This window comes from Protopterus annectens, chromosome 8.part0 (assembly GCF_019279795.1).
Source record: "Protopterus annectens isolate FY-2018-M chromosome 8.part0, PAN1.0, whole genome shotgun sequence".
In the NCBI taxonomy this organism is placed as follows: domain Eukaryota; kingdom Metazoa; phylum Chordata; order Ceratodontiformes; family Protopteridae; genus Protopterus; species Protopterus annectens.
The window spans coordinates 1,670,166,347-1,670,182,629 of record NC_056741.1 but is presented as its reverse complement, the minus strand read 5'-3'; the positions used below and the strand labels follow the sequence as shown (position 1 = coordinate 1,670,182,629).

The window sequence follows — 16,283 nt, the reverse complement described above, 5'->3', positions numbered from 1 at the left end:
TGGGGGTGGCTGAATTGTGTATAATATGAAATGCTGCAAAATACTATCAAAAGTATTCAGAAGTAACAAGTTCAATGAATCACTGAAATGAAAAGTGACCACGGACTGGATGGTTAAACTGCATTTTTCCTTCAAAGATGAAGCCAATAGGGCCCCTAAAACTGGAAAATAATGATTCTGGCATGAAACAAAAAGAGAGAACACACAGAGCTCTGTGTATTGAAAGAGAAAATTGGCAGAGCTCAGTACTAGTTGACAAAGTCCTAGCAGTACTAAGGGACGTGCCTGGAGTGGACAAGTTATGCTAATTATGTGCTAGACAGATCCCAAAGTTAAACACAACATGAAGGCAGAAAGGAAGGACAGCACACAGGCTCCTGAGATCTTCACTGTTCTTCATTTACTTTGCCTTCTATTGTTGCAGACAGGTAAGACTGCTGGTTGTAGAAATATTTGTTAAGCGGGAGGTCTGTTGTTCTCTTAGTGTGTATTATGACCCTAATCTCTGTGCTCTGGCTGCTGGAATTTGCACCATTCTAAGTTTGAATTTTACAGGAGGGTAGGAAAAGTATATTGCATTTGGACTGCCTCTGCTCTGTGTTACCTGCTTTTCCTTTTTTGTAATTGTTACATTAGAAACTCAATCGCCAAGATAAAAGTTGCATATCAGTTAATGTTAAGGAGAAGAATCTTAATTCCAGTTTGTGCTGGCATTTTAAAATATCTTGTTCAACCCATGCTTTATTGCCATTTGGAATTATTTGAGTAAATGCATATTTTTGTGTAAGCTTGGAATAGTGAAACAGCAGAATTTATATAAACCACAGTGATAAAGGCAGTGCAAGGAGATTGAATAAAATAACAAATGCATTTAAAAGTCTAAAAAGATACTATGTGCAACTATACACGTATGCAAATGCATGTCGCACTCTCTGTCTTTGACACACACACATACACACACACACACGCACACACACACACACACACACAATTAATAATTATAAACACTTAATAGCTGCAACAATTAGTAGAATATTTCGAGCCTGAAGACGTAATTTCTAGTTTAAAAGTGTATTTCAATAAGCATCAACTCTCAAGCATTAACAAACTGATTACATGGTTGGTGCCATATTTCAAGTATTATAGGTGTTTTGCTGCATATGCTACATACACACAAAAGATTGTAGCATGTTTTCCTTCTCCAGATATGTTACTACACTCATGTAAGCATTTTTTCAGACTGAATGAATGATGATAAAGAAAGTAAGGAAGCTTTATTTTGTTAAAACAGCAGTATGTTTGTGGATGTGCTTTCAGATGAAATGCCTGGTGTTAAAATAATTGGATACATAAGCAGTTGTTTTGATAACCCGAGATGTGTGTCAGAATTCAGAGTAGCACCAATTAGGACCAGGATAGAAGTACCTGAAAATGACTCTGGGGGATGAGGGTGCTTATGCATACCTAAGACAGTGTTTTTTATGCAGTTTCCTGTTTAATTAAAAAAAACTTTAATTTTCTATATATATGGTTATTTCTTTATTGCATTTGTTGACTAGGATAGACCAACGCAGCAGAAAGCTATCCCTTTTCAGCTGAGCCCCAGGGAGAAAAGCTGCAGAAAAATGACATTACTTGTACACCTGTGCTTGTTATGTTTTTATGTAAATAACATATATACAAAATGTTAACGGAGTACAATTAATTAACAGCAATATCGATTCTCGGCTGGAGTGCAGGGAGTACCTTCTGTGTGGAGTCTGCATGTCCTCCCCACGGTTGGGTGGGCGTTCGAAAGACATACGTAAAGGGGCGTGCCTTCGCTGAAGGTTGAACGTCGAGCTGGCACCTCAGCGTTCGTGAAAAATCTACTGCCGATCATTAGTGGACCGGAGTTCCGCTGTGGCGACCCCTAACCGGGAAAAGCCGAAAGACAACAACATCATGTAATGAGCTATGAATCATATTTAGAAAAGAACTTGTTAGAAGGGGAGAAAAGGAGGAAATGGAAGGTCAGTATTAAGAGGTGACACAGAATGTTTTAGGACAGGTAGGAGGAAGAAGAGGGAGAGGTAGAGGACAAGGAGGAGATGTTGGACCAATAAATACGATTATAGTACTTGAAAAGAACAGGAGAAAGTAAGGGCTGGCAATTCATCATCCAGGAGCTGTGCATGTACAGAGCCAGGTATCTTTAGATATTTCTGCTCTGTGCTTTAAAAGAATGAGTACTTACTGTGTTTGTTAGAGGGAGAAGAAGGGTAACTTACTGAAACTTGTTTTCGCTTTTTAATCCTTTATACAGAACATTCTTCTGTTTTTGTTGAACATGCTAATCTTGGGTTTTTAGTTATTTAGTTGTCTAGAATCTGATTAGAGTTCCTCATTATGGATCACATGTAACACCATGGGTCAAGTGTAAGAGCATGGCTATTATTCATATGACTGCTTTAAGAATCATATTGGGAAACTGTAATGTGCTGTCATGAACATTTCTGTATAAATGGCAAATGTAAGCCTACCAAGTAATTAAGAAATGTACTTACTGTAAGAGAAGAAAAGAGATTATTAGTTTATCCTGACATTAATGTATAATGCATGGAAGGTTAACTTACAATAAGTACAGAAATGCAGCATCAGAGGAGGTTCATACGGTTACATTGCATATTGACAGCAGGACGGTGAAGCTGTTTCTCATGTGATTATAAGCTTCTTTTTCAGAGTCCTACTGAAGTGACCACAGGCTGAAAAAAAAAGCAAATGATACTTGCGCTAAACCTGACAACTGTTAATACTGATATGGACTTAGTGGGGTTGTGGTGGGGTTTAGTTCCAGCGCACACACACAAAACTACCTTTACATACTCCTACGAAGGGTGCAATGCCTCAGGTATAGTAACATAATATAGAAGGGGTATTTCTATGTTATTGTCTTTTAGACATCTTTTCATTGTACTTTTACAATATGTTGCTGACCCATTGATGTTTTAATATATGAATTTCAGAGAGGACCTTTAAGTGTCTTCATGTGTTGCTATGTCCCTTTCATGTGGGAGGCGTTTGCCCTGTCGTACTACTTCATGTTCTTATAACTAATAAGTAGATCAGTAATTAATGCTTCTTCAGTACTTACTGGTACTGCTACTTAACTATTTGTACACAGACTTTGCTAACCTTTCTCATCTGCCTAACTTACCTTCTGTTACTAAGATGTGGCATTGAGTAGGCTAGTCCACGATGGTCTGAAGGTCTGCTGTTTGAGTCCTTGCTGTCCCAGTAATAAATCTAATTACTTTGATGCCTGGCTGTTATTACATGGCCAAAGCATCATGGCTAACAGACATCCTGGCTTCCTTCTCATCTCATTACTCTGTATGCTTGTGCCAGAATGGAAAGACTTGTCACACCCATATTGTGTGTGAGCGTGGGGGGGGGGGATTCATGATGTGCATGTCACTGACATGGTGTCATACTCAAGATGACACATTTCTACTTAACCCCTGTAGTATACTCACTGGCAGGTCATTTAACACTTAAGTCTGAGTCACACTAATGTCACTTTCTCTTCCAGCTATTTCCAGTACAGATCCACTTAGGTGGCTCAGTCCACAGTCTACTATCCACCTTCAAATTTACCATAGCAGTTAGCTTTTTGAAAGGTGAAACTTACAAAGGGTTCTTTCAGCCTCATGGAAGTGGGATGCTGTGCAGATCCTTTGGCTGCAGAAACTACAGGGATCAAGAGCAGTTTTATCATGAGTGTATCACCATCATAGAAAAGGTGTAATAGTCATTCTTCCTGCACGAGGAGCTGGAACAATACCTTAGGGGAGAACTAAGAAATTAGCAGGACTGAAACTTCTACCTTTTCTTCCCCTCAGCTGCATTCATAGGTGCTACCTTTACCACCCCCCACCCAACTGCATTCATAGGTGCTACCTTTATCCTTCTCACCCTGTCTACATTTATAGGTGCTACATTTATCCCCCTTACCCTGTCTACATTTATAGGTGCTACATTTATCCCCCTTACCCTGTCTACATTCATAGGTGCTACATTTATCCCCTTTACCCTGTCTACATTCATAGGTGCTACCTTTATCCCCCTTACCTTGTCTACATTTATAGGTGCTACATTTATCCCCCTTACCCTGTCTACATTCATAGGTGCTACCTTTATCCCCCTTACCCTGTCTACATTCATAGGTGCTACATTTATCCCCCTTACCCTGTCTACATTCATAGGTGCTACCTTTATCCCCCTTACCCTGTCTACATTTATAGGTGCTACATTTATCCCCCTTACCCTGTCTACATTCATAGGTGCTACCTTTATCCCCCTTACCCTGTCTACATTCATAGGTGCTACCTTTATCCCCCTTACCCTGTCTACATTCATAGGTGCTACCTTTATCCCCCTTACCCTGTCTACATTCATAGGTGCTACCTTTATCCCCCTTACCCTGTCTACATTCATAGGTGCTACCTTTATCCCCCTTACCCTGTCTACAGTCATAGGTGCTACCTTTATCCTCCTCACCCTGTTTGTATTCATAGGTGCAACATTTCCCTTCTCCCATTTAAATTCATAGGTTCAGTGGTTAGAAATCTTGATGTTATTAAAACATAGTTTATGATGAATCATCCTGAAATTGCCCTGCAAAGAAGTCCCAGAAACCTGGTTAAATCCTGACTCTGTTACTGTCAGGAATTGGAGTTGCTGCAGCAAATGTGACCACTCCAGGAGGCAGAACTGAGACTAACATCATGCTTAGCATGAAAAGGCATATACCATGTGGAGTGCTTATTCAGTGCTCCTGCCTTGACTAGCACAGACCACATGTTGTGGGCATTATAATACTGTACTGTGCTGTTTGCACAGAATCTCTATCCCAAAACTCGCCAAGTTCTCTCAAGCTGTCAGATGTTATATTATAATGAATGCATTCATTTATTCATCAAAGGCATTGAACTTATTAAACCTAATGCCCATTAAAACCCATATGTACAAAATCATGTAATTAGTGTGGCAGAAAAAAATAATGAAACCTTAACTAAAAACTCAGTTTAAAGTTTTAAAGATGGAACGGATACCCATACAACCCCTGCAGTAGTCCATCATGAAGGATTGGCATCAGAGACCTCCTAAAAGAAGAGTCCTTATCACATGCCTCCATTAGTACAGGTAAATGATTCCAGAAGACAGGAACAAGATACATGAATGAGGTGCTGCCAGTGGTCTCAAGCTGGCCCATTTGAACAGCTTGTATCCGTTTACTGACAACCTCAGCTTCATAACATGGGACATGAGGTCTCAGTAGCTCTTTCAAACAAGCATAATAGCATTTTACTTTGATAAATTATCCAAAGAGGTAAAGTTGCTTACTGAGAACTCTGAGGCTAACCTCCCTGATTATGCTAACGACCATGTGGTGAATAAACTCATCAGGTGAAGTATATCTGTAAATAACCAATATATACCCAACATTATATCGAGTGACACACAAGGGTTGCCTGTAGTTATTGCTAACTTCTCACCTGTCCTATTCTAGCTGTCTGCTAATTGCCCTTGTCATCCCCTATCCTGCTGATGACTCAGCATTTCCCCCACTGCTGAGTACTGCACTTCAATAAGGCAAACTTGGAACTGATATTAAGTGATCCAGACACTAATGTGGCACTTTCCAAGATTTATATCCTCCTTGTTCAATGCCAGTGATATCTTCCTTGTTCAGTGCCAGTGAGCAATTCCACTCATACGGGATGGTGTGTCAACCACCAATTACTGTAGAAGTTATAATGACTCTGATTATAAGTGTTCTGAATAAAGAAAAGGGATTCTAAGGCTGATGGCTTGTTCACCTTTCTCCAAAATGTAGAGCTGATAAAGTGAGTAGGAACCTGTACTCAGACAGAAACATATTTGGGAGCCATACATATATCTTCTTATTATGGGCGGCCATGGTAGTGCAGCGGTTAGTGTTGCCACCTCACCCCAAGAAGTTCTTCAGTTCGAACCTCGGCTGTGGTGCCTTCTGTGCGGTGTCTGCATGTCCTCCTTGTGGTCGCTTGGGTTTCCTTCAGGTGTTCCGGTTTCCTCTCACATCCCAAAGTCATGCTATAGGTGGATTGGACACTCTAAATTGGCCCAAAGTGTGAGTGCGTGCATGTGTGTGCCTTCTGTGGAAGGTTGGGCACCGGGCTGGCAACTCAACACCATAAAACTCCACTGCCAATCATGAGCGTACAGGTGATCCACTGTGGCGACCCCTAACCGGGAAAAGCCGAAAGAAGAAGAAGACTCAGACAGAAACAACATGCTCCTCTAGATAACTTGTGTCCTTCTGGCAGAGGATAAAAGGTGACTTATTATATTAAATGTTAATCTTAACTGTTATCTGAAATCCGGGTACAGGGAGAGAGAGAGAGAGAGAGAGACAGTAACTATTTATCAATCTTATCACCATTTTGTCAATACATTTGATCTTTTGCCATTTGAACGTTCACACAAATTTCTTAGTGCTGACTTTTGCACTTAACTGTACTGTTATTTTTACTTACATTGGCTTGCCTGTAGAGAAGTCATGATACTTCTATTTAACCTGCACAAGTATGGAAAATGTCCACAGATTTAAAAAAAAAATGATTGCTTCTGCACTACTGGAATCTGGGATGGGATCATTGCATGTGTCATTACCCTCAACATTTTTGCAGTTCTTAAATTTGCCCTGTATAGACCTGTCTCTCTACTTCCTATAATGGTTAAAGGCATTTGACAAGGCTTTTAATGCAGGCATGCATGTCTGAGTCTGGCATTTTATCCTCAAGACACAGCATAGCATTAGAACAGGTCACAGCACTGAATTCCACCTGACTTGTGTATGACCAAATTTCAGAGGCTTTCACTTGACACAGTATTCATTGTTATGGACAAAATTTTAATTTTTAAAACTTTTTTTGACTTTCTCACTTACTAATGGCAGACTCACTGCTCCTAACTGCTGGAGTTTGAGGATTCGGTAAACTATTCTTTTTTACTCCAGTGCTTGTCTACTGCTGACTTTGCTAATAAACCATGCCTCTGGCTTAAAAAATATCTCAATGTAAAGAACTTCAGAATGAAAGGTAGGCGGTGGCTCCCTGAAGTAAAACCAGTTCTGTTTGGGTCAATTTGTTTTCTGTTATTACATCCTTATTTTCTTCCAATACATTAGAATAATGTAACTGATGTCCAGGGATTAAATTTTATTTTATGCATATGGTGATGTTATTATGAGATCCCGTTCCATCTCTGACATTATTTTAATGAAGACTGATAGTTGGCTTCCTTCTTTCTATTTTCTGCCAAGCATTAGGGTTACCTAGGACGTTGCTGTAGTAATTTTTGTTTTGTGAGAGAACGCAGTATTGCTGCTGGCACTATTCTAGGTACTTACACCAGCCGTTGAAAGATGTTGTTTTGTGATTAACTGCTTACTTTTCTCTGCTTTGTACTGCTTTGCTTTCCAAGTCATTTAACTTAATAATTCATTTTTATTTATCTATGCATGCATTTATTTATTTCTTTTTATTGATCAGATTGGTACACTGGTCCAATAACCCCTTTCAAGTACATTCTGGGCCAAAAAGGTAATTTAGAAACTATTCAGTAGCAAGTCTTACTACTTGTGCTTCATTTAGCTGTGCTACCATGAATTTCATGACATCAGGGCTACTGCTCCCTACAAACTCTGTCCTAATTCTCCAGATGTGGTTCAACACCATTGTGTACAAGACTAGATAAGCCCACCTTTACTTATAATTTTTTATAACTGAGACAAACCTTTGTTATTTTTCTCTTTTGCATTGCTTATTGTGTCGATTGTCTGGGGTCATTTATAACTCTGAGATAAATCCAAAAACTTGGCAACGGAGCAACCAGGGCTGAAATAATATACCAAAAAGTCCAAATGCAATATCACAATAGAACACGATTTATTAACATTGGTAAGCGCTTTCACTTAGGAGCTTCATCAGACCAACAACTGCACAGAAAACATAAACATATATATATCGACTAAATTCATGACAATCATTCAATTAAAACTCCTTAAAGGCATATGCATAAAACTTGTATACATAGATATAGGTCAGGGATACCAAGCAAAACTACCATGTGTTTCCTCTATAAATATTAAAATGCATATTTGTTAAAATAACAGCTCTATTCCAGACATGGAATGAGACAAAATAAAAACCAACACTTTGGAGACATGCACATTATTTACACAATCTTCTCCTTTTTAAAACTGGCTTGATGGAAGCCCTCTCATTCAAGCCCTTCCCTCTATCTGCTCTTAAAATAATGATCCAACAGGTCTCCCTATATTCAGTGTATGTTCGAATATCTCCTTCCCTAACACCAGGTGTGATCGCCTCTATTACCCTAAACTTGAATGTGTGCTGAACCCCAAATTCAGATACATGCTTAGACAGGGCATTATGTGGGGAACCTCTCTTGATGTTATACATATGTTCCCTCATCCTATCTCGTAATACCCTATTGGTCTTCCCCACATAAAATGCCCCCGCAAATTCCACACTCTGCTAGACAAACCACGTGGGGGTCATGCAATTATAGATACCCCTAAACGAGAAATCTTTACATAGGTCTGGATGGTGAAACACCTCAATGGTATTGATATAACCACAAAAATTGCATGACTTACATGGTTCAGTGTGACCAAACTGTATCTTATCCACACCTCTTTGGTTAGTACACAAAAGTCTTTTCAGGTTCTTATGATTTTTGAACCTGAATCTAGGCTCACTACCCACTATATTGCCAATATCGCCATCAACTAAAAGGATTGGCCAATGTTGCTGGAAGAGTTCGGTAACATACCACGAATCACTGGTATAAAATAGTGGGATCCTAGTATAATTAATCCCATTATTAGGTTCAGGGCTTTCGATAACATCAGATGGTCCAAAGTATGGTCTCGCTTTGGTCTCTCTCAAACCAACCAAGTCATCCCACTGTCTATTTAACTCTTCTCGAGTATATCGCCTATCTAACAATTTCTGCTCCAAGCCAGCCAACTCTGATTGGAACCCAGCCAGCGAGGGGTTCATCCTGGAGGCTCTCATACCCTGTCCCCTAACAAGATTCTTAAAAATATATCCAGGATGCATGCTGGATCTAAAAAGATAAGCGTTCCTATGACATGTTTTACGAAAAATTCCTGTGTTAATCATGCACTGATCCAACTTTTCAATATAAATGTCCAAATATTCTATAAAGGTGTAAGACAAACGGTATGTGAACGTGAGGCAGTCTGTTAAAGTATTCATAACTTCAAAAAACTTGATAAATTCTAGTGTAGACCCTCGCCACAAGATGAACAAGTCATCCACGAAACGCCTGTAAAACATGACATTCCTCTTAAATTCCTCCAAAGGGAATAACAAATCATTTTCCCATTGTGCAAGAAACATATTGGCGTAGCTATTGGCACAAGAAGTGCCCATAGCTACGCCATGTTTCTGTAGGTAAATACCATCCCCAAATATAAAAACATTGTTATTCAACACTGTTTCTAGAAAGAAGCAGATTAGATCAACTTGTTTGGATGGATACTCACTGTGTATACTCAGATATTTCTGTATGTAATGCACAGCCAGTTCATACCCTCTCCAGTCCCCTCCTTCCAATTCCACTGATTATGCTTAACTTCTGATTGATTTCCCTTCTGACCATCTGCTTTCTTTCTCTTGCTTCTTTTTTTCACACTTCCTATACCCTCCTACCTCATGCTTTTATCACTTCTTTTTGGTCACCCTCTCTTCTCTTACTCACTTACTGGCTACTCCTATGCTAGGCTATGTCCTTAATATTAGTGCCAGACACAACTTCTACTTTTCCACTTTTTGCATACTTCATTTCTGCATTTTTTTAAACTACATAATAACCGTTCCTTTACCTGCTTTCATATTTTACACTGTATATTCAATTGTTGTTTGCTTTTTGTCATTGTTTGATTGTTTTTGATTCTTGATTGTTTTGAACTGTAAAGTTTATAGTATGATAGTGGAGCTTTTCTTCTCGGGCCTCTGCTGAAAATGAACATGTATCCAGCCAGACTAGCCCAGTTAACAAATGTAAAATAAAATAAAATAAAATAAAATAAAATAAATTTGGTATCATGGTGAACAATGACTGTACATCTAAGGTGATGAAGGCCAGACTGCCAACATCTTCCACACCTTTTATACAGTCATATAAGTCTACTAAAAACTGTTTTGAATCTCTCAAAACAGTTGGATTCAGGTTGATCACAAGACGCAGAAATTTCTCAATGTATAATGACAAGGGTTCTGTAACCCAACCACCTCCTGCAACAATCGGCCTCATAGGGGGGTTGGTGGGATGCTTGTGGATCTTGGGCAACCCCTGAATAACAGGGATAAATGGATTATCAACATACATAAAGGTAGACAATTCCTCAGTGATGAGGGCTGCTGCCTTAACACCCATGTCCCGCATGAGATTTTTTATGCTTCAAGCGGCTACAGTTACAGTGGCTGCATTTTAAAGCGTGTTTGGATAAAAGCATTGTACTAAGGGGCTTGCATGTATTTAACATGCCTAGTCAAGGTTCGCAGTACCCAGAACTCTTGACGCGTTGGCAGAAGCTGAACCCTGAGGTAAGCACCAGTTACATGCAGCTCCTCATTGACTTTTTTAAGCCTGAGGAGGAGCAGCTTAAAGCTTCATTAAAGAGTAAACAGTATGACTTATTTAGAAATTATCGACCAAGTGTTCTTGGTCCCTTGCTTGAGAGACTGCTGGACAGTGTAGCCATTTCTGAATGGAAATTAATTGAACAGAAAAAGACCAAAATTGTCAGAGACTTGTCCGATTTTCGGACAGGCCACGTGTTTATGTGGCCGCGTGCGGGACACTCTCATACTGTGAATGCCAATAATATTAATAATGAACATAATATTAACAATGTTTTACGTAATGTGAATTCTTCTGCAGGGGCTATACATTTAGATAAGCATGATAGCATTGATCATAGTGTTGCCTCTCATGGTGTAGATAGGGTCGAACAGGTTGATGTTGAATGTACCAATAAGCACTCTGGGCAGGAGTGCACTACTCCCAAGGTTAGCACAACCATTACATGTAATGATATCAAGGGGCGATTGGGGAACTTGGAGAATCAGAATACTGGACCCAGTAGAGGGCGGGATACTGCTAGGATATCTGTTAATTATCACAGCAACTCCAGTAACAGCCTTTATCCCAAAGTTATTGTCAACAGTCCTGTGGCAGGGAAGGTCCTCAAGGAGTCTGGATGTGTTGTTAGACCTAAGATTAAGGACAAGCCCTACACTGCTAATGATGCCTCTGATTCTGTTTTTAATGGAGTTGATGGTGAACTCCCTTTTCCATTGCCTGTTCTCTTCGACATGGGGAGGGGGAAGAGAAAGGTCAGCCAGCAGGGGCCGATACAAACGGAAACTGTCAGGGGAACCACATTCAAATCAGACGATAAAGAAAATGTGGGGCAAAATAAAAGCTCACTGATACACAATATATCCAGCCATTCCTTAACAGTAGAAGAGCATAGTGTGTTGTGTAAAGGGTTAAACTTTATACCCACTCGTATGAGTAGAATGGAGGATACTATTTTGGACCTAAAAATTTTTTGTAGAGATGTGATGTTACGCCATATATATGGTGATAATACCTCTCTTCCAAGTAGTGAGATGAGACAGATGTTACAACTGAGGAAACCTAGTAGTTTTGTACCGTTGAATCATCCTTTGGTGGAGGCCTATTGTAAATTAACTGAAGAAGCCATCTTTCGATTCTATGACAATAGGATGTCTATTATGAATAGACCCCCCAGATATAACCTCACTTTTAAGGAAAGGAGGGCACTACAGTTTCTGCAAGATAATACAACATTTATTATCCGTCCTGCGGATAAAGGTGGACTAATTGTTATTATGGATAGGATCTTTTATAAAGATTCTATGAAGTCCATGCTGAGTGATCCTGGCTTTTATAGTAGAGTTTCAGTAACAGATGCACATAAGATTATTTCCACTGTTAAGAATGATGTTATGGTTGTTAAGGCAGCAGCCCTCATCACTGAGGAATTGTCTACCTTTATGTATGTTGATAATCCATTAATCCCTGTTATTCAGGGGTTGCCCATGATCCACAAGCATCCCACCAACCCCCCTATGAGGCCCATTGCTGCAGGAGGTGGTTGGGTTACAGAACCCCTGTTGTTATACATTGAGAAATTTCTGCGTCCTGTGATCAACCTGAATCCAACTGTTTTGAGAGATTCAAAACAGTTTTTAGTAGACTTATATGACTGTATAAAAGGTGTGGAAGATGTTGGCAGTCTGGCCTTCGTCACCTTAGATGTACAGTCATTGTTCACCATGATACCGAATGAATTGGCTGTGCATTACATACAGAAATATCTGAGTATACACAGTGAGTATCCATCCAAACAAGTTGATCTAATCTGCTTCTTTCTAGAAACAGTGTTGAATAACAATGTTTTTATATTTGGGGATGGTATTTAACTACAGAAACATGGCATAGCTATGGGCACTTCTTGTGCCAATAGCTACACCAATATTTTTCTTGCACAATGGGAAAATGATTTGTTATTCCCTTTGGAGTTATTTAAGAGGAATGTCATGTTTTACAGGCGTTTTGCGGATGACTTGTTCATCTTGTGGCGAGGGTCTACACTAGAATTTATCAAGTTTTTTGAAGTTATGAATACTTTAACAGACTGCCTCACATTCACATAACGTTTGTCTTACACCTTTATAGAATATTTGGACTTTTATATTGAAATGTTGGATCAGTGCATGATTAACACAGGAATTTTCCATAAAATGTCATAGGAACGCTTATCTTTTTAGATCCAGCATGCATCCTGGATATATTTTTAAGAATCTTGTTAGGGGACAGGGTATGAGAGCCTCCAGGATGAACCCCTCGCTGGCTGGGTTCCAATCAGAGTTGGCTGGCTTGGAGCAGAAATTGTTAGATAGGGGATATACTCGAGAAGAGTTAAATAGACAGTGGGATGACTTGGTTGGTTTGAGAGAGACCAAAGCGAGACCATACTTTGGACCATCTGATGTTATCGAAAGCCCTGAACCTAATAGTGGGATTAATTATACTAGGATCCCACTATTTTATACCAGTGATTTGTGGTATGTTACCGAACTCTTCCAGCAACATTGGCCAATCCTTTTAGTTGATGGCGATATTGGCAATATAACGGGTAGTGAGCCTAGATTCAGGTTCAAAAATCATAAGAACCTGAAAAGACTTTTGTGTACTAACCAAAGAGGTGTGGATAAGATGCAGTTTGGTCACACTGAACCATGTAAGTCGTGCAATTTTTGTGGTTATATCAATACCACTAAGGTGTTTCACCATCCAGACCTATGTAAAGATTTCTCATTTAGGGGGATCTATAATTGCATGACCCCCACGTGGTTTATCCAGCAGAGTGTGGAATTTGTGGGGCATTTTATGTGGGGAAGACCAATAGGGTATTACAAGATAGGATAAGGGAACATATGTATAACATCAAGAGAGGTTCCCCACATAATGCCCTGTCTAAGCATGTATCTGAATTTGGGGTTCAGCACACATTCAAGTTTAGGGTAATAGAGGTGATCACACCTGGTGTTAGGGAAGGAGATATTCGAACATACACTGAATATAGGGAGACCTGTTGGATCATTATTTTAAGAGCAGATAGAGGGAAGGGCTTGAATGAGAGGGCTTCCATCAAGCCAGTTTTAAAAAGGAGAAGATTGTGTAAATAATGTGCATGTCTCCAAAGTGCTGTTTTTTATTTTGTCTCATTCCATGTCTGGAATAGAGCTGTTAGTTTAACAAATATGCATTTTAATATTTATGGAGGAAACACATGGTAGTTTTGCTTGGTATCCCTGACCTATATCTATGTATACAAGTTTTATGTATATGCCTTTAAGGAGTTTTAATTGAATGATTGTCATGAATTTAGTCATTATATATACGTTTATGTTTTCTGTGCAATTGTTGGTCTGATGAAGCTCCTAAGTGAAAGGGCTTACCAGTGTTAATAAATTGTGTTCTATTGTGATATTGCACTTGGACTTTTTGTATATTATTTCAGCCCTGGTTGCTCCTTTGCCAAGTTTTTGGATTTATCTCACGTTTGTCAGTATTTGTTTTGTGCTACGGAGCATTTATTACAAAGTTTACCAATGACTGTGATTTTTATCATTTATAACTCTGTTGTAGTAGGTGATCTTGTTAGAGAAGGTTATGATACTGTTGGTATGAGCATTTACTCAGACCAGACTTTGCAAAAAGTTATTTTGGGATAGTGGCCTTGCTTTTTTTCTGTTAGTTTTATATTGTATTGCTTTTCACACAATTGTGAGCCATATGGCTGGGTTTCTCTCAGGTGAGCATTGCATTAGTGCAGATTACAATGCACTGTATAGTTGCAGGTCACTAGAACTAAATGGTGGCTAAAGCTTTACTGTCCTTTCATCTACCCCTTACACCCCAATCCATGATCCTACTTTGTAGTTCCATGTCTGGGCAGTCCTTGCCATATTCCATTTCAGGGACATCATCCCTCATCAAGCTACAACCTTTTCATTGTCCAGTTCCCATCCCCAGCTTAGTAACATCCTTATCTCATCAATTCTTTGCAGCACAACGCAGGACATTATGACTCCAGGTTGGGACCGCTGTTAAATGGATATGTCTCCTTAAATTCTTTGGTACTGATCTCTCCTCTGTATCTACACACCTACCCTAAAACAGTTAAATCTTTCTAGTCTGACTACTGTACAAACATGCACATTATTTATACACCTTGTCCTGTGATCATCAGACTCCAAAAGTACGCAGACTCCTTCATAGTCACTGATGTATTTTTTTCCTTTTCTGTTTCAGAATGCAGGCAGGTTTGAAACATTATATTTAAACTCTGAACTCTGCAATGTGTGTGCTTGATGTGGCATGGCAATGTGTATAACTTGTCTGTAAATGAAAAAAAGGTGGTAAAAAGAAATAACTATAAGAAACTTGTAACAGAAATATAAAATGTAACTTTCTACAATTTCTCAGGAAATAACTCCTCACTAAACTGGTTGCATAGCTACCCCACTTCCAGATCCCAAGCTGTAAAATGGTAAAATCAATTATCTTCCTTCCTTCCAATATCTGTAGGTTTTCCCCAAGGCCCCATCCTTGTCTACATCTTATTCAATATTCTCCTCCTTCCTTCCAATATTTGTAGGTTCCCCAAAGCTCCATCCTTGTCCTCATCATATTCAATATGCTCATTATAGACCTATACACAGCTAGCAAATATGCTTCTAACATACAATACACTGATGACTCCATACTGATCTCTTCAGCACAAACCCTCACAGAAGTTCAAAAATGCACCCAGGAAGCCTTCTCCTCAGTTGACGCATGGCTAACAAAATCCTAAGTACTCCTCAATGCCAGCAAAATAAAACTAATACTTTTCACACCAAAACAATTAACACCCCAAACCCAAAATTCACCATAATCTCAGCCAATTCCAAAAACATTGAACTAGTTATACATACTAAACGTCTGAGTGTCTGCATAGACAAAAAAATTAAAATTTGACAACCACATCCTGTAAACATGAAAGAAAACTTGCCAAAAGCTAGGCTCCCTTTATAAAGTAAAAGATTCCTATTAAACCATACCAAAAAAGCATTGCCACTACTCACTTACTCCTAGCCCTGCTGTATGCTGCCCGAGTCCTTACCTACTTACAAAACTTGAAATTGCTACTGTAAAATTGCAAAATTCACTGGCGTGTTCCACAATAGGACCCACCTCTGCATCAGCCTAAGAAAATTGGAATGGCTAGAACTACCACTACAATGAAATTACTCCCAAATTCTTAGCAGTCATGGTCTCATCTTTAATCTGACAACAGCCCTTCTGTATCAAACATCATCCAGCTTTACATTCCATCATGAGCTCTATGCTCTTCATCTAAACTCCAGTTGTGCACAACCAAAACAAACTAGTCAGCAGGAAATGGATCTTGAGCAGCGTCCTACTTTTACTAAGACTAGTACCACAATATAAAAAGATGATTGACTTCAGCAGTTAGTTTAGATATTGGTGTCAATCCCAGAGGAACTGTATGTGTGACTTCAACAGTTAGTTTAGCTATTGGTGTCAATCCCAGAGGAACT

The 16,283-nt window shown here is 39.2% G+C and overlaps 1 protein-coding gene across 1 annotated transcript in view; it reads left to right on the top strand.

Annotated features, from left to right (window-relative positions):
• Nucleotides 1-241: 241 nt before the first annotated feature.
• The window catches only part of HEPACAM (hepatic and glial cell adhesion molecule), a 1,477,529-nt gene continuing 1,461,487 nt past the window's right edge, over nucleotides 242-16,283 (top strand). The window contains exon 1 of the mRNA XM_044081198.1: nucleotides 242-428. Within this exon, the coding sequence (XP_043937133.1) occupies nucleotides 344-428 (85 nt within the window). The 5' untranslated portion in view covers nucleotides 242-343. The remainder of the gene's footprint in view (nucleotides 429-16,283) is intronic.